At 42.3% G+C, this 24601-nt stretch overlaps 1 protein-coding gene across 3 annotated transcripts in view; it reads left to right on the top strand.

Moving 5' to 3' along the window:
* CNOT1 (CCR4-NOT transcription complex subunit 1) overlaps nucleotides 1-24601 on the top strand; it is an 82018-nt gene that overhangs the window by 10346 nt on the left and 47071 nt on the right. For all 3 annotated transcript variants that reach the window (XM_025369774.1, XM_025369771.1, XM_025369773.1), the window contains exons 3-15: nucleotides 788-886; nucleotides 1244-1312; nucleotides 1402-1456; nucleotides 2213-2416; nucleotides 3270-3438; nucleotides 5621-5747; nucleotides 5898-6008; nucleotides 7283-7453; nucleotides 8276-8403; nucleotides 10830-11070; nucleotides 13182-13301; nucleotides 14621-14743; nucleotides 14992-15143. In XM_025369774.1, the coding sequence (XP_025225559.1) occupies nucleotides 788-886; nucleotides 1244-1312; nucleotides 1402-1456; nucleotides 2213-2416; nucleotides 3270-3438; nucleotides 5621-5747; nucleotides 5898-6008; nucleotides 7283-7453; nucleotides 8276-8403; nucleotides 10830-11070; nucleotides 13182-13301; nucleotides 14621-14743; nucleotides 14992-15143 (1769 nt within the window). The remainder of the gene's footprint in view (nucleotides 1-787; nucleotides 887-1243; nucleotides 1313-1401; nucleotides 1457-2212; nucleotides 2417-3269; nucleotides 3439-5620; nucleotides 5748-5897; nucleotides 6009-7282; nucleotides 7454-8275; nucleotides 8404-10829; nucleotides 11071-13181; nucleotides 13302-14620; nucleotides 14744-14991; nucleotides 15144-24601) is intronic.

Below are 24601 nucleotides of genomic sequence, written 5' to 3'. Positions count from 1 at the left end.
TTTTTTTTTTTTTTTTTTTTTTGAGACGGAGTCTCGCTCTGTCGCCTGGGCTGGAGGGCTGGAGTGCAGTGGCCGGATCTCAGCTCACTGCAAGCTCCGCCTCCCCGGTTCACGCCATTCTCCTGCCTCAGCCTACCGAGTAGCTGGGACTACAGGCGCCGCCACCTCGCCCGGCTAGTTTTTTTGTATTTTTTTAGTAGAGACGGGGTTTCACCGTGTTAGCCAGGATGGTCTTGATCTCCTGACCTCGTGATCCGCCCATCTCGGCCTCCCAAAGTGCTGGGATTACAGGCTTGAGCCACCGCGCCCGGCCTTATTTTTATTTTTATTTTTTTATTATTTCCTGGTTCCTTTTACCTTGGGTGTTGTTGAGACAGAGTCTCTCGTCACCCAGGCTGGAGTGTGGTGGCACAATCATGGCTCACTGCAACCTCTGCCTCCTGGATTCAAGCGATTCTCCTGCCTCAGCCTCCCAAGTAGCTGAGATTATAGGTGCCTGGCACCACGCCTGGCTAATTTTTGTATTTTTAGTAGAGACAGGGTTTTACCATGTTGGCCAGGCAGGTCTTGAATTCCTGGCCTCAGGTGATCCACCTGCTTTAGCTTCTCAAAGCGCTGGGATTATGGGCATCAACCACTGCGCCTGGCGAGATTTTTAAAGAGCTGATTTTGATAAGATATAACAGTATATAGTGTTAGATCACAGTTTAGTGTTCTGAGTACCTCAGCTTCTGTTTGTTCTTACATGACGTTTAGTGCTAATGAAAGTCATTTTTTATTTTTAAAGACTCAGTTTCTGATTCAGGAGTGTGCGTTGCTGATTACAAAGCCAAATTTTATCTCGACGCTGTCCTATGCCATTGATAATCCATTGCACTATCAGAAGGTTGGTATTACTATTATCTTTAAGAATGTGATCTCAGGCTTTCTAAAAAGGCCCTAAGCCTTGATCTGTTAATGTGATGTCTTAATATAAAAATTTCAGGTTGTTATTTTGGGATGTCTTTCATAGCTTTGTAACAAAATTAAGACAGTTCATTTAATAATAAATAGAATCTTACTAAAACCAGATCATGTGAAGGCTTAAGTTTGTCATAGTTTTAGGACATAGTGTGATGTTTCTAGCAACACTACAGAATTAAGCAACTCCTATGTAGTGCCATCCTTGAGCAAACAGATAGGTTGTTAAAAATTTTTTGAAAAAACAAGTTCTTATTTTAAACTAAAATTTGGTTTGTTTCAGAGTTTAAAACCTGCACCCCACTTATTTGCCCAGCTGAGTAAAGTGCTCAAATTAAGCAAAGTACAAGAGGTGAGTGAGTTAAGAAAAGAGACGTAGACAGAATTAGAATTAGAAACAGCCATTTGACTCTTTGGTTAATCTAACCCTTCTTGTTTCAGGTAATTTTTGGCCTTGCCCTGTTGAATTCTTCCAGCTCAGATCTTAGAGGTTTCGGTGAGTTACTTTTCCAAAAATATCATGAAGTGAGACTTTAAAATATGTGGGTTTTTAATCATGAGGCTCTGTGGTTTAGACTTACTAAGATAATCTGAAATTAATTTCTCTCTATGGTAAAAAACATGTAATATAAATGTCACCTCATAACAGAATTTTTTTTTTTTTGAGACGGAGTCTCGTTCTCTCTGTCACCCAGGCTGTAGTGTAGTGGCGTGATCTCGGCTCACTGGAAGTTCCGCCTCCTAGGTTCACGCCATTCTTCTGCCTCAGTCTCCTGAGTAGCTAAGACTACAGGCGCCCGCCACCATGCCCAGCTAATTTTTTGGTATTTTTTAGTGGAGACGGGGTTTCACTGTGTTAGCCAGGGTGGTCTCGATCTCCTGACCTTGTGATCTGCCCACCTCGGCCTCCCAAAGTGCTGGGATTACAGGTGTGAGCCACCGCACCCGGCCCCCTCATAATTAAGTGTAAATTTCCATAATGATAATTGTATTTAGCTTGTGTAACAGATCTCTAGAACGTTATCTTGCCAAACAGAACTATGCCTATCAACAACTCTCCCATTTTCCCCTCACCACAGCCGGTCCCTGGCCATTCATTACTTTCTTTATACTTGTCAGCTAGAGAAAGCATTAGAGAGATGGGTGAGCTGGTGAATGAGAAGGGTGATTATCTGCATTTTGATGGTATGTGACTTTTTAACCCATTGTGGTGCAAAAATAACTTGTGGTTTTTGGTTTACCTGACTTCTAGCTGCCCAGTTTATCAAACAGAAGCTTCCAGATCTTCTGCGTTCTTACATTGACGCAGACGTCAGTGGAAATCAAGAAGGTGGCTTCCAAGATATAGCAATAGAGGTCCTACACCTCCTCCTCTCCCATCTCCTCTTTGGGCAGAAGGGAGCCTTTGGAGTTGGACAAGAACAGATAGACGCTTTTCTTAAGACGCTGCGCAGAGGTAAGGGAGTCTTTGTAGCCTACAGTGGATGGTTTTCTTGGATGACCACAGACACATCACAAAAGCATTTTTTTCTCTTCTCTTTTCTCCCCTCTCCCTCTCCCCTTCCCCTCCCTTCTCCCCTTCCCCCTCTTTCTTTCTCTTTTTAAAAAAGAGACAACATCAGCTGGGCACAGTGGCTCAGGCCAGTAATCCCAGCACTTTGGGAAGCTCAGGAGAGCATGACACCATGCCTAGCCTTACATGCTGTTTTTAGCTGAAAAAATTGGTCACTTTTGATATGCTCACTTCACCTCCTTGGATATTGGCATTGTAAAGTTAAGATAAATTCTAGTTATTTTGTTGCCTCTGAGCTTTCATGTTTGAGAAAGATTAAGAATTCTTTTTAAAACAAATGTGGTAGTGGATTAACATCCATTCTCATGGTTATTTTTATTTACTTCCTAATGTTTATATAGTTTAATGTACATTAACATTCTCACTAGTGGGAAACTCCACTTGCCAGTGAAATAAATAGACTGATATTCTGATTGTTTGCTTTCTCTGCATGGGAAGTGATAGCCCTGTTGTGAAAATTTAAAGTAATATTTAGGGTATGAGTTGGTCAATAGATGGAATCCCAATATCAAATGTTAAAGGTACACTGATGAGCATTTTTTGTGATATAAAAGTATTCAAATTTTGAAATTGATGTTAAAGTCATAACTTAGGCTAATAGGCTGGAAAAAATGAAATAAGCTTGCCTTTGATATGAACTTGTGAGAGAATTGGGTTTGAGGGGATTTTGGATAGAGCAAAAGAGGATTGTTTGTTTTTAATTAATATAGCAGTTGTAACCTTTTTCTTCCCTCAGATTTTCCCCAAGAACGCTGTCCTGTGGTGCTCGCACCACTTTTATACCCTGAAAAACGGGACATTCTAATGGACAGGATCCTGCCTGATTCCGGAGGGGTAGCTAAAACCATGATGGAGAGCTCTTTGGCTGATTTCATGCAAGAAGTAGGCTATGGCTTTTGTGCAAGGTTGGTAGTAAAACATGTTAAGTTTCTGATTATTCTTGTGCAAAACATGATGTAATTGTTTAAAAAAAGTCTCTAAAATTCCTTAATCATCTTTTCCTCTCAAGAGGCATGCTTCTAAATTTTAATCTTCCACAAACTAGTATGTGTGACAGCTGTAAACATGCTGGGTGTTAAATGTTTATCTCCTTCCCCTCTCCAGTTTCTCAAAATTAGGAGTCAGTGGTTTCTAGGCTAGTTGCCACGATAGGCATATTTTAGCTTTTGGAAGGAAAAGAGAGCATTGAAGCAAGTTAGTGTTTATGGAACTTGTATCGCTTTACACTTAATGTGACTAATTTTCTCCTCTCTGACCCCCACCCGTCTAATTTCTTCATTCTGCCTTCATCTGTGGCTTCCTTCCTTTTCTGCCTGTTTTATACCCTGTCTCTTGCGTATTTTTCTCACTTGCTTAGGGCATCAAAGGATATTATTTCGCATTGTTAGTAGCACTTAAGACTGTGATATACTGGATTATTAATATTTTTCTAAAAGCAAATTATTAAGGATGTTAATGTGCTTTGCTTTGACTTAAAAATCCTTATGTTTTAAAAACCCTCAGACAAACCACATTCTCACTTAGGTTTGAAATAGTGCATTTGTGAGTGTTGTACTTGTGCCTGGCATATAACTTTTGTTATTCAAACTGAATAAGATGCGTAGTGAAATGTTAGGATGCAGACCGGGCACGGTGGCTCATGCCTGTAGTCCCAGCACTTAGGGAGGCCGAGGTGGGTGGATCACATGAGGTCGGGGTTCAAGACCAGCCTGACCAACATGGTAAAAACCCTGTCTATACTAAAAATACAAAAATTAGCTGGGCATGGTGGCACGCGCCTATAATCCGAGCTACTCAGGAGGCTGAGGCAGGAGAATCGCTTGAACCCAGGAGGCGGAGATTGCAGTGAGCCAAGATCGTGCCACTGCACCCAGCTTGGGCAACAGGGTGAGACTTCATCTCAAAAAAAAAAAAAAAGTTAGGATGGATGTTCAAGGTTTTGTACATATCAGAATAATCAAACTCACTTTGGATGTTAAAATCTTAAAGAAGATTGAGGATAATTTTGTCATTGTGAAAGAGAGCATCACTCATGAGTCTTATTTTCTTCCACTGATTTTTTTTTTTTTTTTTTTTTTTTTGAGATGGAGTCTTGCTCTGTTGCCCAGGCTGGAGTGCAGTGGCACAATCTCAGCTTACTGCAACCTCCGTCTCCCGGGTTCAAGTGATTTTCCTGCCTCAGCCTCCCGAGCAGCTGGGACTACAGGTGCGTGCCACCATGCCCAGATAATTTTTTGTATTTTTAGTAGAGATGGGGTTTCCCTGTGTTAGCCAGGATGGTCTTGGTCTGACCTCGTGATCTGCCCGCCTCGGCCTCCCAAAGTGCTGGGATTGCAGGCGTGAGCCACCACATCCGGCTCTTACACTGAGTTTTAAAAATTGTTTGCCTTTTAAAAGAATTTTCAGGCTGGGCATTGTGGCTCATGCCTGTAATCCCAGCACTTTGGGAGGCCGAGGCGGGTGGATCACTTGAGGCCAGGAGTTTGAGATCAGTCTGGCCAACGTGGTGAAACCCCGTCTCCACTAAAAATACAAAAATTAGCCAGGTGTGGTGGTGCATGCTTGTAATCCCAGCTACTTGGGAGGCTGAGGCAGGAGGATGATTTAAACTTGGGAAGTGAAGGTTGCAGTGAGCCAAGATCGTGCCACTGTACTCCAGTACTCTTGTACTCCACAAGAGGTGGAGCCCAAGTGGAAATACTTGCTCACTTCCTGCTGTGTGGATGGTTCCTAACAGGCCACAGACTGATAATGGTCCATGGCTGGGGATTCAGAAGCCCGCTGCATTATATCATTCTTACGCCTTTGCATCCTCATAGCTTATCTCCCATCTAACAAGTGAGAACATACAATATTTGGTTTTCCATTCCCTAGTTACTTAGAATAATGACTTTTGCCATTTTCTTACCGAAGTAGATGGTTTTTACATTCCTAGCTGTATAAATATAACAAGAAATGACACTTACTGCTCTGCCTGTTTTTTTAAGTAAAACTAAGGATTTCAAACAAGGTTCATTTAATGCCAGAATTTCTCAATCTTGATGTTGAGGCTGGTAGCATTTTTCTGAAGTTACATTTCTGTTTCAGTATTGAAGAATGTCGCAATATAATCATGCAGTTTGGTGTTCGGGAGGTCACAGCTGCCCAGGTTGCAAGGGTTTTGGGAATGATGGCTCGAACTCATTCAGGATTAACAGATGGCATTCCATTACAGGTGTGTTGAATTCAGCTCTTTTACCAAGTGAGTTAATGTCCTGTCCTCTTTATTTTTTTTATTAAATTACAATATGATTGATTGCTGTGTCGACCAGAAGTGAACATATGGAGTAGTTGGGTTTGTTTAATTCAAGTTTTACTTCTGCAGAGTATTTCTGCTCCAGGCAGTGGGATCTGGAGTGATGGGAAAGATAAAAGTGATGGAGCACAGGCACACACGTGGAATGTAGAAGTCTTGATTGATGTTCTTAAAGAACTGGTGAGTATATGTGATGATGGTTTTTGATTTGTGGTATTTGGATGATATAGTCCAAAGAAAGCAAATTTTTAAGAATTTTCCACCTTTGTTAACTCAAAAAGTAATAAAGTGTCCAAGTTAATTGTGTACTGGAGACAGTACATAATCAAATTTAAATTTTTTCATTAGGGTTGTTACCTTGTAACTTGGGGTGCTACTGCTAAATTACTCTTTGTCTATGGTGAATGAGAATAACGAAAACCATTTATCTTGCCGCTTCTACTTTGGTTGTAAACTGAATGAAAAATAAACAAAGTACCTCTATTGAAATATTGAAGGGCTTAAATAAGACATAAAGGAATTGAACTGTATTTATTTTTGCTTTTGCTATGTTGCCCATATTGGACTTTAACTCCTGGGCTCTAGTTAGTGATCCTCCCACTTTTGGGAGCAAAGGGTTGGGATTACAAGCGTGAGCCATTGTGCCTGGCCTAGAATGGAACTTTTGTTTTTGTTTTCTTTTTTAGATGAAGTCTCACTCTGTTGGCCAGGCTGAAGTACAGTGGCATTATCATGGCTCACTGCATCCTCTGCCTCCTGGGTTCAAACATTTCTCTTGCCTCAGCCTCCCAAGTAGCTAGGTCTACAGGCATGTGCCACCATGCTTGGCTACTTTTTTTTTTTTTTTTTTTGTATTTTTAGTAGAGACAGGGTTTCATTATGTTGGCCAGGCTGGTCTCAAACTCCTGACCTCAGGCAATCCGCCCTCCTTCCAAAGTGCTGTGATTATAGCCATAAGCCACTGCACGTGACCCTAGAATGGAACTTTTAGATATTAAGAGGTAGTGTGTGTAATAAGCCAGGTGTGGTGGCTCACTCCCGTAATCCCAGCACTTTGGAGGCCGAGGCAGGTGGATCACATGAGGCCAAGAGTTTGATACCATCCTGGCCAGCATGGCGAAAACTTGTCTTTACTAAAATTAAAAAAAATTACCTGGGCATGTTGGTGTACTTCTGTAATCCCAGCTACTTTGGAGGCTGAGGCACGAGAATCTATCGAACCCAGGAGGCAGAAGTTGCAGTGAGCTGAGATCATGCCACTGCAGTCCAACCTGAGTGACAGAGTGAGACTCTGTTTCAAAAAAGAAAAAAAAGAATGGGTTTCTTAAAATTCACATTTAAAATTTTGTAAGTAGAACATCTAAATTGAATTTCAGATTTAATATGGCCTTTTGGACAATGTATCAAAATATACACACATTCATTACATTTTAAACTGCTTTGGTCTTTTTTAGAATCCGAGTTTGAATTTCAAGGAAGTAACTTATGAACTGGACCATCCTGGATTTCAAATTCGTGACAGTAAAGGACTTCATAATGTGGTTTATGGCATTCAGAGGGGTTTGGGTATGGAAGTGTTCCCAGTAGACCTCATATATAGACCTTGGAAACATGCTGAAGGCCAGGTGAGTGAGTGAGTGGTATTTAGCTATAGAAGGGGGGATAAAACATGACTTATTCTATATGTAGTGCCATCTACCCATTGATTGAAATATTCTTGTAAAGTAGAATATGTTATACATAGCACAGAAAAGCAAGGACTGTCATAAGTATTGAAGGAATATTATCATAGTTTTAGTACTAGTCAGACTCCTTTAAGCTGTAACTGTCAAGGTGTTTTCCCAGTAGTTTAATGATGTGTTCGTTTCCAAGGCAACATTAAGTTTCCCTAATTGGCTCAAAAAAGTCTTTTTAACAGTTATGATTGAGAATCCACACAGGGTTTCATTGTGCACCTTTCATGTGTCTGAATTATGTGTGGTTTTCAAAGGGCAAGTAATTAAGAATTTTTTTTTTTTTTTTTTGAGGCGGAGTCTCGCTTTGTCGCCCAGGCTGGAGTGCAGTGGTGCAATCTCACTACAAGCTCACTGCAAGCTCCGCCTCCCGGGTTCATGCCGTTCTCTTGCCTCAGCCTCCCGAGTAGCTCGGACTACAGGCGCCCGCCACCACGCCTGACTAATTTTTTTTTTTTTGTATTTTTAGTAGAGACAGGGTTTTACCATGTTAGCCAGGATGGTCTCGATCTCCTGACCTCGTGATACGCCCGCCTCGGCCTCCCAAAGTGCTGGGATTACAGGCATGAGCCACCATGCCTGGCCATAATTAAGATTTTAAAAGGGAAATTGCCATGCTGATAACCTTAAGATTGACAATAGCCTAATGAAAACATTTCAGATTTTATAGCATTCACAGTCATTTATGGTGGTAAGCATTTTCTTTCATTGCAGCTCTCCTTCATTCAACATTCCCTTATAAATCCAGAGATCTTCTGTTTTGCTGACTATCCCTGTCATACTGTTGCCACTGATATTCTGAAAGCACCACCAGAGGATGACAATCGAGAAATTGCCACGTGGTAAACACTTTGATTCAGCTTTCATTTAAAGGATTACTTCTTCTTTTGTGAAATATAAAGTTAATAGTAAGCCAAATACATAGTTAACAGGTTTAAATGAAGCAGTAGTTTTAGTGACCCTACTTATCTTAAAGTATTTATAGAGGGGATTGTTGGATAACTTATTTTTCAGTCCCTATCGTTAGTTATATCTTGTAGGGTCTGTCCTTAGGTGTTCTTTTAAAAGCATCAAATCTGAAAGTATCAAATGTTGGAAAGAGGTTTGTACTTCCTCCTTTCTCCCTTAATGTTGAGATTTCTTCTCTGTAGCGCTTATGCCTTTTTTTTGATTTGTAAGTTGCTCAAGGTGCCCAACCTGTCAAATATAATAGTTTTCTTTTCTTTTCTTATTTATTTTATATTTTTGGGATGGAGTCTCACTCTGTTGCCCAGGCTGGAGTGCAGTGGCACAATCTCAGCTCACTGCAAGCCCCGCCTCCCAGGTTCACACCATTCTCCTGCCTCAGCCTCCTGAGTAGCTGGGACTACAGACACCGGCCACCACGCCCGGATAATTTTTTGTATTTTTAATAGAGACAGGGTTTCACAGTGTTAGCCAGGATGGTCTCGATCTCCTGACCTCATGATCCGCCCGCCTCAGCCTCCCAAAGTGCTGGGATTATAGGCGTGAGCCACCCCGCCTGGCCTAGTTTTATATTTTTATTAGAGATGGAGTTTTACCATGTTGGCCAAGCTGGTCTTAAACTCCTGACGTCAAGTGATCCATCCGCCTCGGTCTCTCAAAGTGCTGGGATTGCAGGCTTGAGCTACTGCACCTGGCCGAATCTAATACTTTTCAGCTAAAGTATCTAGTTTCTCTGAGTTCTAGTTTCAAATTTTCGAGGTAGAATCTTAGTCCGGCCCAGTGTCTAGATCAGGTTTCTCTTGGAACTCTGTCCCATCATTCCTCTCTGCGAATGTGTGAAGAAAGAATGGTACAAGTACTTTCATCATTGTTGAAGTACACAGGGCTACAGGGAGAGAGCGTGGCCTGAATTTTTCCCCAACGGGATCTAGTTCATAATGTATCTTCAATTTTTTTCTATCTATACCCTCCCAGAACACGTTTCTGTTATTGATCAAATAATTGTCTTTACTTTTTTTTGGTGGTGGTGTGTCCTTTTCTTAGGTGGTAGCCAACATTAGATTTGTAAGCTTGCTTATTTTTTTCCTTATGAGTCTGATGTGTATAGTAGTATTTCTTCTTCATTTTATTTGAACAGATAAAGGCCTCTTTCCATTTTTATAAAACTTAAATACCATTATCACTTTAACAAATAACAGTTCCTTAATATACCTAGTTATTTACATTTAAGTTCTTCAATTGGCTCAAAAATGTCTTTTAATCTTTCTGTGATTGAGAATCCAGACACGGTCCATAGTTTCTTTTATTCTGTAAATCTATCTTTGTTCTCTCTTTTAAATTTATTTTTTGCCATTGATTTGATAGAGAAATATAGCATTTGTTCTCTAGTCTATCCCATGTTATTCTCTTACTTGTTTTCTTGTGGTATTTACTTCATTCTCTATCCCCATGTTTTTCATGGGCTGAGGATAGAGTTAGATCTTCAGGCTCAGTTAAAGTCAACCAGATTCAACCTCTTGGGGCAAAAATAATTCTTAAGAGAGTGCTGTGGACTTCAAACTTCTTTTTTTTTTTTTTGAGACGGAGTCTCGCTCTGTCGCCCAGGCTGGAGTGCAGTGGCCGGATCTCAGCTCACTGCAAACTCCGACTCCCGGGTTCATGCCATTCTCCTCCCTCAGCCTCCCGAGTAGCTGGGACTACAGGCGCCCGCCACCACGCCCGGCTAATATTTTGTATTTTTTAGTAGAGATGGGGTTTCACCGTGTTAGCCAGGATGGTCTTGATCTCCTGACCTCGTGATCCACCCATCTCGGCCTCCCAAAGTGCTGGGATTACAGGCTTGAGCCACTGCGCCCGGCCCAAACTTGTAATATTTTTTTTTTTTTTTGAGACGGAGTCTTGCTCTGTCACCCAGGCTGGAGTGCAGTGGCCGGATCTCAGCTCGCTGCAAGCTCCTCCTCTCGGGTTCATGCCATTCTCCTGCCTCAGCCTCCCGAGTAGCTGGGACTACAGGCACCCGCCACTTCGCCCGGCTAGTTTTTTGTATTTTTTTTTAAGTAGAGACGGGGTTTCACCGTATTAGCCAGGATGGTCTCGATCTCCTGACCTCATGATCCGCCCGTCTCGGCCTCCCAAAGTGCTGGGATTACAGGCTTGAGCCACCGCGCCCGGCCCAAACTTCTAATATTAAAACATGACACCAACTTGGTTTTGTGCTTACAAGCTGTTATCACTTATTTTGAAAATTAATCTGTATACTTGGATGTTCATTGATAAAGCATGTTTCTTCCTTTCTCGTTAGGAAGAGCTTGGATTTGATTGAATCTCTGCTGAGGCTTGCAGAGGTTGGGCAGTATGAGCAAGTCAAACAGCTCTTCAGCTTCCCTATCAAACACTGTCCAGACATGCTGGTGTTGGCCTTACTACAAATTAACACCTCTTGGCATACCTTGCGCCATGAACTTATCTCCACTCTGATGCCAATTTTCCTTGGAAACCATCCTAACTCAGCTATTATTTTGCACTATGCATGGCATGGGCAGGTAAGATGTGACCTTGTGCTTACCATTTTTTCATCTGAATAATTGACTTTCAGAGTGTTGAGGAAGCTCAAGCAGAGAAATTTTTCTTTTTACATCTCTGAATTATTATGACTTTAGAAGTCATACTGTCATAAAACTTGTTTTATCTGTTAGAATCATGTGAGGAATAAAATATAAGATCCGAAAAGCAAGGAGGCAAAATAATATTTAATGATTTTATTTTCTTTCCCTTTTTTTTTTTTTTTTTTTTTTGAGATGGTGTCTTGCTCTGTCACCCAGGCTGGAGTGCAGTCTGGCTCACTGCAACCTCCATCTCTTGGGTTCAAGTGATTCTCCTGCCTCAGCCTCCTGAGGAGCTGGGATTACAGGCATGCACCACCTTGCCTGGCTAATTTTTGTATTTTTGGTAGAAGCGGGATTTCACCATGTTGGCCAGGATAGTCTCGAACTCCTGACCTCAAATGATCCATCCACCTCGGCCTCCCAAAGTGCTGGGATTACAGGCATGAGCCACCACACCCGGCCAATATTTAATAATTTCAGTATTAAGAAAGGTCTGTATTGCTGGGGCATCCCTTTTCTTTTTATACTAAGGAACTTAAACATCTATCATGGAGGTAGAAGGTACTGATGTCATATTTTCACGGGAAATGAAAGAAGATCACAGATCAATTTAATTAGCATTCTTTTCTAATTTATCTAAATCCAACATTTACATTTTATTTCAGTTTGTGCTGAAATGCCTTTCAAGCCCCTGTGCTTTTCACCTCTAATTTTGTAGAATGTGTTTGGCAAGTAAGTATTCTTTTGTCCACTGATTTTTTTTCCCTCCCCCACTTTTTTTTTTTTTTTGGAGAGAGTATCTTGCCCTGTCACTTAGGCTGGAGTGCAGTGGTGCAACCATGTCTCACTGCAGCCTCAACCTCCTGGGCTCAGTCAGTCATCCTGCCTCAGTCATCCCGAGTAGATGGGACCACAGGCACATGCCACCATACCCAGTTAATTTTTTGGATTTTTGTAGAGACAGAGTCTTGCCAAGTTTCCCAAGCTAATATCCTACATTATATGATACATGTAGAAAAAAAAATTTTTCTTTGCCTTTACCTCAGGTGTCCTTTTTAGTTACTTTTTATCCTTTACCCATTCTTGTAATAGTTTATATTATATACAAGTGCTTTTTACAAATTAATGAAATAAGGCTCTTTATTGTAAGTGAAAAATGATAGCCTTACTTCTAGGTCATTCAGTTAGTTTCTCCTCCTTTCCTAGAGACTCAGTTAACATTGTAGACTTAACAGTTTACAAAATGCATGATAAACATTTAACCAAGCATTTGCAGTCCAGATGGTCTTCATTCCTTTCTCACCAAAGCTGTGAGGTAGAAAGGGCTGGTAAACAAGCTGCATCTCCTCACTTGTGATTGAATACTTGTTCTAGCAGACCATCTGCCACTCTAGGACAATTAACTGGGATATTACTTGGACATAGCAATAGTAATGATCTTGCTGTTGCTTCTATGATAAATACTCACTGAGTTCCAGCTATTTGCATCATTCATGGTTATTTCTGAAAACCAGTCTACCTGCCAGTAAAAAAAAAGAAATGGAATAAAAAAAAATCAAAGATTCTTGTTTGTGGAAATAAGATTTAGAATGTGTGTACAGGTGCCATTCCCAGAAGTAGTGATACATCCAACACTATACTGTGCAACATGAGAAATAGTTACCTCAAACTGTTTTGTTTTTATTCATATACCGGTAATTTGCATTTTAAGTAATTATGTAAACTTTATGTAACCTCATGTTCACATAATCTAGTTCACATTTTATTTTTGAAAATGATAGGCAGACTTAATATAGGACAGATAAGTTGTTTGATGAATGACTGTATGACCGAAGTTTAGGAACAGGCTTTATTTGGAATATGTAGAGGTAACTTGGCTTTGCCATAAAGAATATCATGGTAATTGCATAGTTTGAGGCCTGAACGTAATGTCAGCACAGGTATACCTGATTTTTATACAAGTTCTAGTAAAATTAACCGGGCATTTGTAATAATATCTATCACAGTGTTTAGCGGTATATCTATTTAATCTTTCTTCCCCTTCTTAGGGACAGTCTCCCTCAATTCGCCAACTTATCATGCATGCAATGGCAGAATGGTACATGAGAGGGGAGCAGTATGATCAGGCCAAATTGTCTCGAATACTTGATGTGGCCCAGGACTTGAAGGTGAGTTCAGCAGGACAGGGTGACACCAATTTATTTACTAATGAGAAATAAAGGCCGGGCGCGGCAGCTCAATCCTGTAATCCCAGCACTTTGGGAGGCCGAGGTGGGCGGATCCACGAGGTCAGGAGTTCGAGACCAGCCTTACCAAAACTTGGTGAAACACCATCTCTACTAAAAACAGAAAAATTAGCCGGGTGTGGTGGTGCACGCCTGTAATCCCAGATACTCGGGAGGCTGAGGCAGGAGAATCGCTTGAACCTGGGAGGCGTAGGTTGTGGTGAGCCAAGATTGCGCCACTGCACTCCAGCCTGGGCGACAGAGCAAGACTTCATCTCAAAAAAAAAAAGAAAAAAAGGAAATGCTTATGTAACAAAGATGCTCTAGGAATAATTCACATGTAACTAACTCCTAGAATGAGTTGAGATTTAGAGGTTTCTTGAAAAGGATAGGAAGGAGAGTGACTTCAGGTAGATAAAAGTGTTTTTGATTGATCTTCCATATATTGTAAAGCTGTTTTATAGTGAAAAATTAGCTTTTCTCATAAGTTATATTAGATGCAGTTTTTGGAGAAACTAGGCATGTTTTTTCCCTTAAGCAACTCTCTGAGAATCAACAGGATCTTTTGATGAATTACTCTGTGTCTTTTTTTGGTGTGTGTGTGAGATGGAAACTTAGTCACCCAGACTGGAGTGTCGTGGCGCCTCTTGGCTCACTGCAACCTCTGCCTCCCAGGTTCAAGTGATTCTTCTGCCTCAGCCTCCCGAGTAGCTGTGACTGCAGGCGCCTGCCACCATGCCTGGCTAATTTTTGTATTTTTAGTAGAGACAGGGTTTCACCATGTTGGCCAGGCTGGTCTTGAACCCCTGACCTCAGGTGATCACCCACCTTGCCTCCCAAAGTGCTGGGATTACAGTCGTGAGCCACCATGCACAGCGTGGACTCTATATTATTAATCACTAGGTGCATTAATGTACTGGTGATGTAGTTGTGCTTAAACCTGTGTTTAGATTTTGAAAAATGGGTAGGGATAATTATTCATGCTTTGAGTCTTATTCTGCTCTAGGTTTAGTTATTTTAAAAAGTACGGTAAAGTTTGTTTGGAAGGTAGTGTCATGTATTCACCTTTAAAATGTGATCATTATTTTAGAAAATAATGACTAATGTTACCACCGAATTGTGCTAAGCTGTTTAAATTGTGACCAAGGAAGTATTAGCAGTGTGTTTTATTTGAACTTTGTGGAAAGCAAGAAACAGAATGTGGGACAGAGATAGTTTCTTAATTGCTCCACTTGCATTTTCTAATATGCTTTGTCCTTTAGGCCTTGTCAATGCTGCTAAATGGTACTCCATTTGCCTTTGTTATTGACCTTGCTGCACTTGCTTCACGTCGTGAATACCTCAAACTTGATAAGTGGCTCACAGATAAAATTCGAGAGCATGGGGTAAGCAGGATTTGTTCATTTATTTTTCCTCTTAAATTTTGGTGGCTAAAATGACTGAAGTGCAAGTTTCAAAATTTGTGCAGCAGTAATAAACTAAAAGTAGAAAAATTTAAAAGAAACAACTTTTTGAAGTGGCAATGCAGATGTTATATATTTTGGATTTTAGTTATAGTGCTTGGTAGTTATCTTTAATCCAAAAACATTTAATATCAATTTTAAATACACTGAGAGACTTTTCTCTTCCTCAGGAGCCTTTTATCCAGGCATGTATGACTTTTTTAAAGAGACGGTGTCCTTCTATTTTGGGTGGACTTGCCCCAGAAAAAGACCAGCCCAAAAGTGCTCAACTTCCTCCAGAAACTCTGGCGACAATGTTGGCCTGTCTGCAAGCTTGTGCGGGGTAAGAAGTACATGGATGAATATGACTCTCTTTGAATTGGATTATATGAATAATTGTAGATTTGTGGAAGAAGAGGTTCAGTGAAAGTTACAGCAGTTTAAGATGGTCCAATGTTTTTTAAGTCCAAAGTCCTATACTATTTATGATACATACTAGATCCATTTGAGTTAAGGTTTTGTATCTGGTGTGAGATAGAGGTCCAAATTCATCTTTTGCATGTGAATATCCAGTTGTTTCAGGAGCATTTGTTAGAGACCACTACTTTCCCTTTTGAATTATCTCAAAGCAATTGCTTTGTTTGTGGTCTCTCTCTTTTAAGTGGCAAGGTCTTGCTGTCGACTAGGCTGGAGTACAGTGGTGCAATCATAGCTCACTGCAACCTCAAACTCCTGTATTAAGCGATCCTCCCACCTCAGCCTCCCAAGTACCTGGGACCACAGGCACATGCCACCTCTCAGCTGTTTAAATCATCTTCTTCTTCTTCTGGTTTTTTTTTTTTTAAGAGATGAGGTCTCAGTATGTTGCCCGAGCTGATCTCAAACTCCTGGGCTCAAGTGATCCTCCTGCCTCAGCCTCCAAAAGTGCTGGGATTACAGGTGCGAGTCACCACACCCGGGCTGTTTTTGGTTTCTTAATTCTGTTGATCTGTGTCTCTTAGGCCAGTTCCACAGTCTTGATCACAATAGATTTTCAGTAAGTTTTGAAGTTGGGGATTATGAATTTCCCAGGTTTGTTCTTTTTTAAGATTGTTGCAGCTCTTCTGGGTTCCTTGAATTTTCCTAGAAATTTTAAAATCAGCAAGTCAAGCCTGGGCGTGGTGGCTCACGCCTGTAATCCCAACACTTTGGGAGGCCGAGGTGGGTGAATCACAAGATCAGGAGATCAAGACCATCCTGGCTAACACAGTGAAACCCCGTCTCTACTAAAAATACAAAAAAATTAGCCATGCGTGGTAGCAGGCACCTGTTGTCCCAACTTCTGGGGAGACTGAGGCAGGAGAATGGCGTGAACCCGGGAGGCAGAGCTTGCAGTGAACCGAGATCCCACCGCTGCACTCCAGCCTGGGCGACAGAGTGAGACTCCGTATCAAAAAAAAAAAAAAAAAAAAAAAAAGGGAGATCAGCTAGTCAATTTTTGCAAAAAATTTGCAAAACAGCCTACTGGGAATGTTGAGAGTATTATGTTGAATTTTTAGCTCATTTTCGTAAGTACTGCCATCTTAATAATAAGGTCTTTTTAATCCATGAATCTGGGATGGTTTTCTACTTATTTAGGTCTTTTAATTTTTTTTTTTTCTTTTTGAGATGTTTTTTCACTCTTGTCGCCCGGGCTGGAGTGCATTGGTGCGATTTCGGCTCACTGCAACCTCCGCCTCCCGGGTTCAAGTGATTCTCCTGCCTCAGTCTGCCGAGTAGCTGGGATTACAAGTGTGCACCACCACACGCATCTATTTCTTGTATTTTTAGTAGAGACAGGGTTTCACCATGTTGGCCAGGCTGGTTTCAAACTCCTGACGTCAGGTGATCTGCCTCAGCCTCCCAAAGTGCTGGGATTACATGTGTGAGCCACCACGCCCGGCCTCTAATTTTTTTCAATGATATTTTTTCATTTCAGTGTACATCTTGCACTGATTTTGTTAAATTTATTAAGTATTTATTTAACTTAATTTTTTTTTTTTTTTTTTTTGAGACGGAGTCTTGCTATCTCGCCCAGGCTGGAGTACAGTGGTGCGATCTTGGCTCGCTACAACTTCTGCCTCGCAGGATTAAGTGATTCTCCTGCCTGAGCCTCCCAAATAGCTTGGACTATAGGGATACACCACCCCTCCCAACTAATTTTTGTATTTTTAGTAGAGATCAGGTTTCACCATGTTGGCCAGGCTGGTCTCATCTCCTGACCTCTAGTGATCTGCCCGCCTTGACCTCCCAAAGTGCTGGGATTACAGGCGTGAGCCACCACGCCTAGCATTAACTTAATTTTTGTGTGTGTGTATGTCCCCCAGGCTGGAGTACAGTGGCATGATCATGGCTCACTGCAACCTCCACCTCCCCCGCTCAAACTTCAGAGTAGCTGGCATTACAGGTATGCACCACCATGCCCAGCTGATTTTTTATTTTTTGTAGAGACAGGATTTCACTGTCTTGCCCAGGCTAGTGTTGAACTCCTGGGCTCAAGGCATCTTACCACTTTGGCCTCCAAAAGTGCTTCAATTGATTATAGGCATGACCTTCTGCACCTGGCCCATTTTTATAGATCTATCTGTTAGTGAAAGTGGAGTATAGAAGTATTTAATTTTTTTTTTTTTTTTTTTGAGTTGGAGTTTTGCTCTTGTTGCCCAGGCTGGAGTGCAGTGGCGTGATCTCGGCTCACTGCAACCTGCACCTCCTGGGTTCAAGCAATTCTCCTGCCTCAGCCTCCTGAGTAGCTGGGATTACAGGCATGCGCCACCAAGCCCAGCTAATTTTTATATTTAGTAGGGACGGGGTTTTTCCATATTGGTCAGGCAGGTCTCGAACTCCTGACCTCAGGTGATCCGCCCACCTTGGCGTCCCAAAGTGCTGGGATTACAGGTGTGAGCCACCATGCCCGGCCCAATTTTTTTTTTTTTAATTTTTTTACTTTTTTGAGACAGAGTCTGGCTCTGTCCCCCAGGCTGGAGTGCAGTGGTGTGATCTTGGTTCACAGCAACCTCTGCCTCCTAGGTTCAAGTGATTCTTGTGCCTCAGCCTCCTGAGTAGCTGGGATTACAGGTGCTCACCACCACACCCAGATGATTTTTAAATTTTTAGTAGAGATGGGATTTCACCATATTGGCCTGACTGGTCCCAAACTCCTGACTTCAAGTGATCCACTCGCCTCAGCTTCCCAAAGTGCTGGGATTACAGGCGTGAGCCACTGTGCCCGGCCTCCTGTTATTTTTTTTTTTTTTTTTTTTTTTTGAGACGGAGTCTCGCTCTGTCACCCAGGCTGGACTGCAGTGGCCGGATCTCAGCTCACTGCAAGCTCCGCCTCCCGGGTTCCCGCCATTCTCCGGCCTCAGCCTCCCGAGTGGCTGGGACTACAGGCGCCCGCCACCTCGCCCGGCTAGTTTTTTGTATTTCTTAATAGAGACGGGGTTTCACTGTGTTAGCCAGGATGGTCTCGATCTCCTGACCTCGTGATCCGCCCGTCTCGGCCTCCCAAAGTGCTGGGATTACAGGCTTGAGCCACCGCGCCCGGCCCCTGTTATTTTTTTGACCGTCTTTTTCTCCCTTCAGTTTTGTCAGTTTTTCCTTCATGTGTTTGGGGCTTTGTTTTTAAGTGTATGTTTTTGTAATTGTTACATACTTCTTTATTTTTTTATTATTTTTGAGATGGAGTCTTGTGTCTCGCTCTGTCGCCCTGGCTGCGGTGTGGTAGCACTGTCTTGTCTCACTGCAACCTCCTCCTCCTACGTTTCATTGATTCTCCTGCCTCAGCCTCTGGAGTAGCTGGGACTACAGGCGTGCGCCACCATGCCCAGCTAATTTTTTTTTTTGTACTTTTAGTAGAGATGGAGTTTCACCATGTTTCCCAGTGTGCCCTTGAACTCCTGACCTCGGGTGATCTACCCGCCTTGGCCTCCCAAAGTGATGGGATTACAGTCATGAGCCACCATGCCCGGCCTTAATGGTTACATATTTCTGATGGATTGACCCTTATTGTAAAATGTCTTTGTCTCTATTAACAGTTTTTTTCTTAAACGTTTGTTTTGTGTGATACTAGTTATAACCATTATAGTTATCTATAGTGGTTTGCTTGGTATATCTTTGTTTTTTTTTTTTTGTTTGTTTGTTTGTTTGTTTTTCCTCAAGCTATATGTGTCTTAATCTGAAGCAGGTCTCTTTTAGAGAAGGTATGGTTGGAGTGTGTTTGTGAATTTGTGTGAGTATTTACTACATTCTGCCTGTCTTGCATTTAATATATTTATTGACAATGTAGGGCTCTTTTGCTGTTAATCTTTCTATCTCTTGTCACCTTTGTCCCTCTGTTCTTCTATTATTGCCTGTCTTACTGTTAAATAAATATTTTGTAGCGTACCATCTTAACTCCTTTGTTTCTTTGACTTTATTTTTTGTTTTGTTTCTTAGTGGCTGCCTTGGGTATTAAAACTAACATTTTAACTTATTCCAATCTTTTAGTTTCAGTAGGATCCAAAATTTTCCTTTAGTATGGCTTCATCCCCTTTGCCTTGATTTTTGCCATTATTGTCATACAAATTATACCTTTATACATTATATGATCACCAAAAGGTTTATAATTCATGCAGTTATTTTTTTGAGGCAGGGTTTCATTCTGTTGCCCACGCAGGACACGATCACAGCTCAGTGCAGCCTCAGCCCTCCAGACTCAAAGCAATCCTCCCAGGTAGCTGGGACCACAAACATGTGCCACCACACCTGATAAATTTTTTTATATTTTGTAAAGTTGAGGTCTCAGTATGTTGCTCAGTCTGGTCTCGAACCTCTGGGCTCAAACTGATCTCCCGTTTTAGCTTCCCAAAGTGTTTGGATTACAGCAATGAGCCACTGCACCCAACCCGGTTGTTCTTTAATTAGAAGATTCATACTGTCCTTCATATTTACCTGTGTATCTTTGCCAGTATTTTTTCATACGGATTCAGGTCAGTGTTCAGTGTCTTTTCATTTCAGCCAGGATTCTTGAATTTTTCTTGTTTCAGCAGGACTGCTAGCAATGAATTACCTCTTTTTGTTATCTAGGGAATATCCTAATTCCTCCTGTATCTTTGGGGATAGCTTTGCCAGATGAAGGATTCCTGGTTGGCATTCCTTTTCTTTGAACATTTTGAATATGCTCCCCCACTGCTTTCTGTCCTCCATGGTTTCTGATGAGACATCAGCTGTTAATTTATTGAGTATTGTATGTGATGAGTTGCTTCTGTCTTGCTGCTGGTAAGATACTCTCCTTGTCTTTTTTCTTTCATCAGCTTGATTATGTTGTTCTAGGTGTGAATCTCTTTGAGTTTATTCTACTTAGAATTTATTGAATTTCTTGGATGTCTAGATTAATGTTTTTTATAATACTTACAGGGTTTTCAGTCATTATTTCTACAAATGTTTCCGTACCTTTTTCTTCTCTCTTTGTACTCCCTTTATGTTTGTGGTGGCACACTCAGTGGTGCTCCACATGTCTCTTGAGTTCTCAGCCCCTCCCACCCCGTTTTTTTTTTTTCTTTTTTTTTTTCATTTTCTCAGGCTAGATAATTTTAATTGATCCATCTTCAAATGAACTCTTTTGTCTGCTTGAATGTATGATGGGACACGTGGTTAGTGAAACTTTATTACAGTTACTGTACTTTTTCTGTTTGGTACGTTGTAGAGTGTAGTGTCTGACGGGAAAAAACAAATTTCTGTTTGGTTCTTGGCTTTTTTTTTTTTTTGGCTAATTTCTATGGACATGCTTTTTGAGATAATATTCTTATGCTTTCCTTCAGTTCTTTTGATATACTTTCCTTTAAATGAAAGCCAGTAGTGGCTGGGTGTCGTGGCTTCAGCCTGTAATCCCAGCAGCCCTTTGGGAGGGCTGGATCACCTGAGATCAGGAGTTTAAGACCAGCCTGACCAACATGGCAAAACCCCGTCTTCACTAAAAATGCAAAAATTAGCCAGGTGTAGTGACAGGCGACTGTAGTCCCAGCTATTTGGGAGGCTGAGGCAGAAGAATTGGTTGAACCCAGGAGGCGGAGGTTGCAGTGAGCCAAGTTTGTGCCACTGCACTGCAGCCTGGGCAACAGAGTAAGACTCTGTCTCAAAAATAAATAAAATAAAATAAAAATAAAATAAATAAAATGCAAATAAATGTGTTCTCTGAACCTATTTAAGGTAACCGATTTGAATTCCTTGTCTAGTAAGGCCAACAGCTGTGCTTCCTCAAGGATCATTTCTGCTGATAGCTTTCCAGCCCTTCGTGTGGGACACCCTTTTGTTTCTTTACAGGTCTTGTAATTTTTTTGTTGAAAACAGACAACTTTAAATAATATGGCATTTCCTGAAATCAGATCTTCCCTCTTCAGCAGAGCGTATTGTTCGTTATTGCCCTTTTTCTGTTTAGTGACTTTCCTAAACTAATTCTCTTCTTTATAATAGTTGGCTACTGAAGTTCCTGCTTGGTTAGCCTTGTTGTCAGCTAAGATTGACAGAGATTTTCTTAAACCTAATCTTGGGAATCAATAATTAGTTTTTACTCTAGGAGAGTCTTAGATGTTCTTTGGGGCTGACTTTCAGCACTAAGCCAGGCAGTTCACAGCCACCTTAGTATTTACTTCCAAAGTTTTTTTTCCTCTCTCTCTCTTTTTTCTTTTTTCTTTTTTTGAGAGGGAGTCTCGCACTGTCGCCCAGGCTGGAGTGCAGTGGCCGGATCTCAGCTCACTGCAAGCTCCGCCTCCCAGGTTTACGCCATTCTCCTGCCTCAGCCTCCCGAGTAGCTGGGACTACAGGCGCCCGCCACCTCGCCCGGCTATTTTTTTTGTATTTTTTTAGTAGAGACGGGGTTTCACTGTGTTAGCCAGGATGGTCTCGATCTCCTGAGCTCGTGATCCGCCCGTCTCGGCCTCCCAAAGTGCTGGGATTACAGGCTTGAGCCACCGCGCCCGGCCTTCTTTTTTTTTTAAATTGAGACAGAGTCTCACTCTGTTGACCAGGATGGAGAGCAGTGGCACGATCTCAGCTCACTACAACCTCCACCTCCCAGGTTCAAGCGATTCTCCTGCCTCAGCCTCCCGAGTAGCTGGGATTACAGGTGCACACCACCACGCCTAGCTAATTTTTGTATTTTTAGTAGAGACGGAGTTTCACCATGTTGGCCAGGATGGTCTCAATCTCTTGACCTCGTGATCTGCCTGCCTCAGCCTCCCAAAGTGCTGGGATTACAGGCTTGAGTCACCGCACCTGGCCCAAAGTTTTTTACAGATTTTTTTTTTTTTTCCGAGATGAAGTTTTGCTCTTGTTGCCCAGGCTGGAGTGCCAGTGGTGCAATCTTGGCTCACTGCAACCTCCACCTCCTGGGTTCAAGCTGTTCTCCTGCCTCAGCCTCCCAAGTAGCTAGGATTGCAAGCATGCACCATTACGCCCAGCTAATTTTGTATTTCTTTTAGTAGAGGTGGTTTCTTATGTTGATCAGGCTGGTCTCGAACTCCCAACCTCAGATGGTTCGCCTGCCTCCCAAAGTGGTGGGATTACAGGTGTGAACCACCGTGCCTGGCCTTCTTTACAGATTTTTAGTTAGCCTGTGGTTTGCTCCAACTGTGATAGTCTTCCATCTCGGACAGGCAGTCAGTTTCAGACAATTACTTTCAAATGTTCTTTGCAAACACCTCATGCAGAAAAGGTTTTTGTTTGGGTCAGTTTTTAGATCAAATAAATCCAACCTTGTCATGGTGTTCTCACACAGACTCCCTATACAGGTGAAATCATGACAGTTCACTGAGAAGGAGACTTTGATGTTTTAACCCTGTTTTGACTCACTTCTCAGGCTTCTGGTTTTCATTGTGATTGAGAGCTGTCAGCTTCTAAGCTTGCTGTGTAGCTGGAGATGGGAATAATAGGGTAAATTAATATGCTAGAAAGCTTGATAGTCTCTTGAATAAACGTTTCCTACTTGTTTATAAGCCTTTGGTTAATTTCCAAAGTTCTGAAAAAGTTGATTCAGATACTTTTCTAGTTGCTTGTATGAAGGAGAGGAAGTCAGCCCATACCCTATCGTTTTGCCTTGTGAGAATGTATTTTTTTTTTCTTTTTTTTGAGACGATGTCTTGCTCTGTTGCCTCCGATTAGCTGGGATTACAGGCAAATACCACCATCCTCGCCTTTTTTTTTTTTTTTTAATGGAGCTTCACCATGTTGCCCAGGATGGTCTCAAACTCCTGAGCTGAGGCACTCTTCCTATGCTGGGATTACAGGTATGAGCCACCACACCCGGCCAGCATTCTTTCTTTTTTTTTTTTTTTTTGAGACGGAGTCTCGCTCTGTCGCCCAGGCTGGAGTGCAGTGGCCGGATCTCAGCTCACTGCAAGCTCCGCCTCCCGGGTTCCCGCCATTCTCCGGCCTCAGCCTCCCGAGTAGCTGGGACTACAGGCGCCCGCCACCTCGCCCGGCTAGTTTTTTGTATTTCTTAATAGAGACGGGGTTTCACCGTGTTAGCCAGGATGGTCTCGATCTCCTGACCTCGTGATCCGCCCGTCTCGGCCTCCCAAAGTGCTGGGATTACAGGCTTGAGCCACCGCGCCTGGCCGCATTCTTTCTTTTTGTTGTTGTTTGAATAGTCGTCGCTCCGTTACCCAGACTAGAGTGTAGTGATGTGATCATGGCTCACTCACAGGCTCAAACAATCCTCTCTGCATCCTAAAGTCCTGGGATTATTGGCATAAGCCACCTATGCTCAGCCTTTCTGCCCTCCCCCCCCCCCCTTGAGGTCTTACTGTGTTGTTGAACAGCCTGAAGTTCAACAGGCACAATCATAGCTCAATGCAACCTTGAACTCCTGGCTTAGTCTTCCTGCCTGAGCCTTGTGAATAGGTGGTCCTATAGATGCATGCCACTATGCTTGGCCTGATGGTCTTTTTGTCATAATTAGAGAGAAACGTGCCTCTAACACCTAGTAGTAGAAACCAATGATACTAGGCTGGGTGCACTGGCTCACACCTGTAATCCCAGCACTTTGGGAGGCCGAGGGTGGGTCACCTGAGGTTGGGAGCTCAAGACCAGCCTGATAAACATGGAGAAACCCCGTCTTTACTAAAAATTAGCCGGGCGTGGTGGTGCATGCCTGAAATCCCAGCTACTCGGGAGGCTGAGGCAGGAGAATCGCTTCAACCAGCAGAGGCAGAGGTTGGGGTGAGCCAAGATCTTGCCATTGCACCCCTGCCTGGGCAACAAGAGTGAAACTCTGTCTCAGAAATAAAATAATAAAAGAAACCAATGATACTGTCTACAAACATTCCACATTGCACAAGACTGCCTTGTACAAGAAATAATTATTCATTCCAAAGCACTCTGCTCTATAAGCTCTAAATGTTCTGCAGTTTCAAGTTCTAAAGTGTAGCCTTTTACATTTATACATTTTAATCCATCTGCAGTGGAATATTCTGCAGAGTTAATTGCTTGTTAAAATTGCACAGAATGGCCGGGCGCAGTGGCTCAAGCCTGTAATCCCAGCACTTTGGGAGGCCGAGGCGGGTGGATCACGAGGTCAGGAGATCGAGACCATCCTGGCTAACACCGTGAAACCCCGTCTGTACTAAAAATACAAAAAACTAGCCGGGCGCGGTGGCGGGCGCATGTAGTCCCAGCTACTCGGAGGCTGAGGCAGGAGAATGGCGTAAACCCGGGAGGCGGAGCTTGCAGTGAGCCGAGATCGCGCCACTGCACTCCAGCCTGGGTGACACAGCGAGACTCCGTCTCAAAAAAAAAAAAAAAAAAAAA

The sequence above is a fragment of the Theropithecus gelada genome, chromosome 20 (genome assembly GCF_003255815.1).
Source record: "Theropithecus gelada isolate Dixy chromosome 20, Tgel_1.0, whole genome shotgun sequence".
NCBI lineage: Eukaryota > Metazoa > Chordata > Mammalia > Primates > Cercopithecidae > Theropithecus > Theropithecus gelada.
Note: the sequence above shows the minus strand (reverse complement) of the source record. Positions and strands in the feature narration are given on the sequence as shown.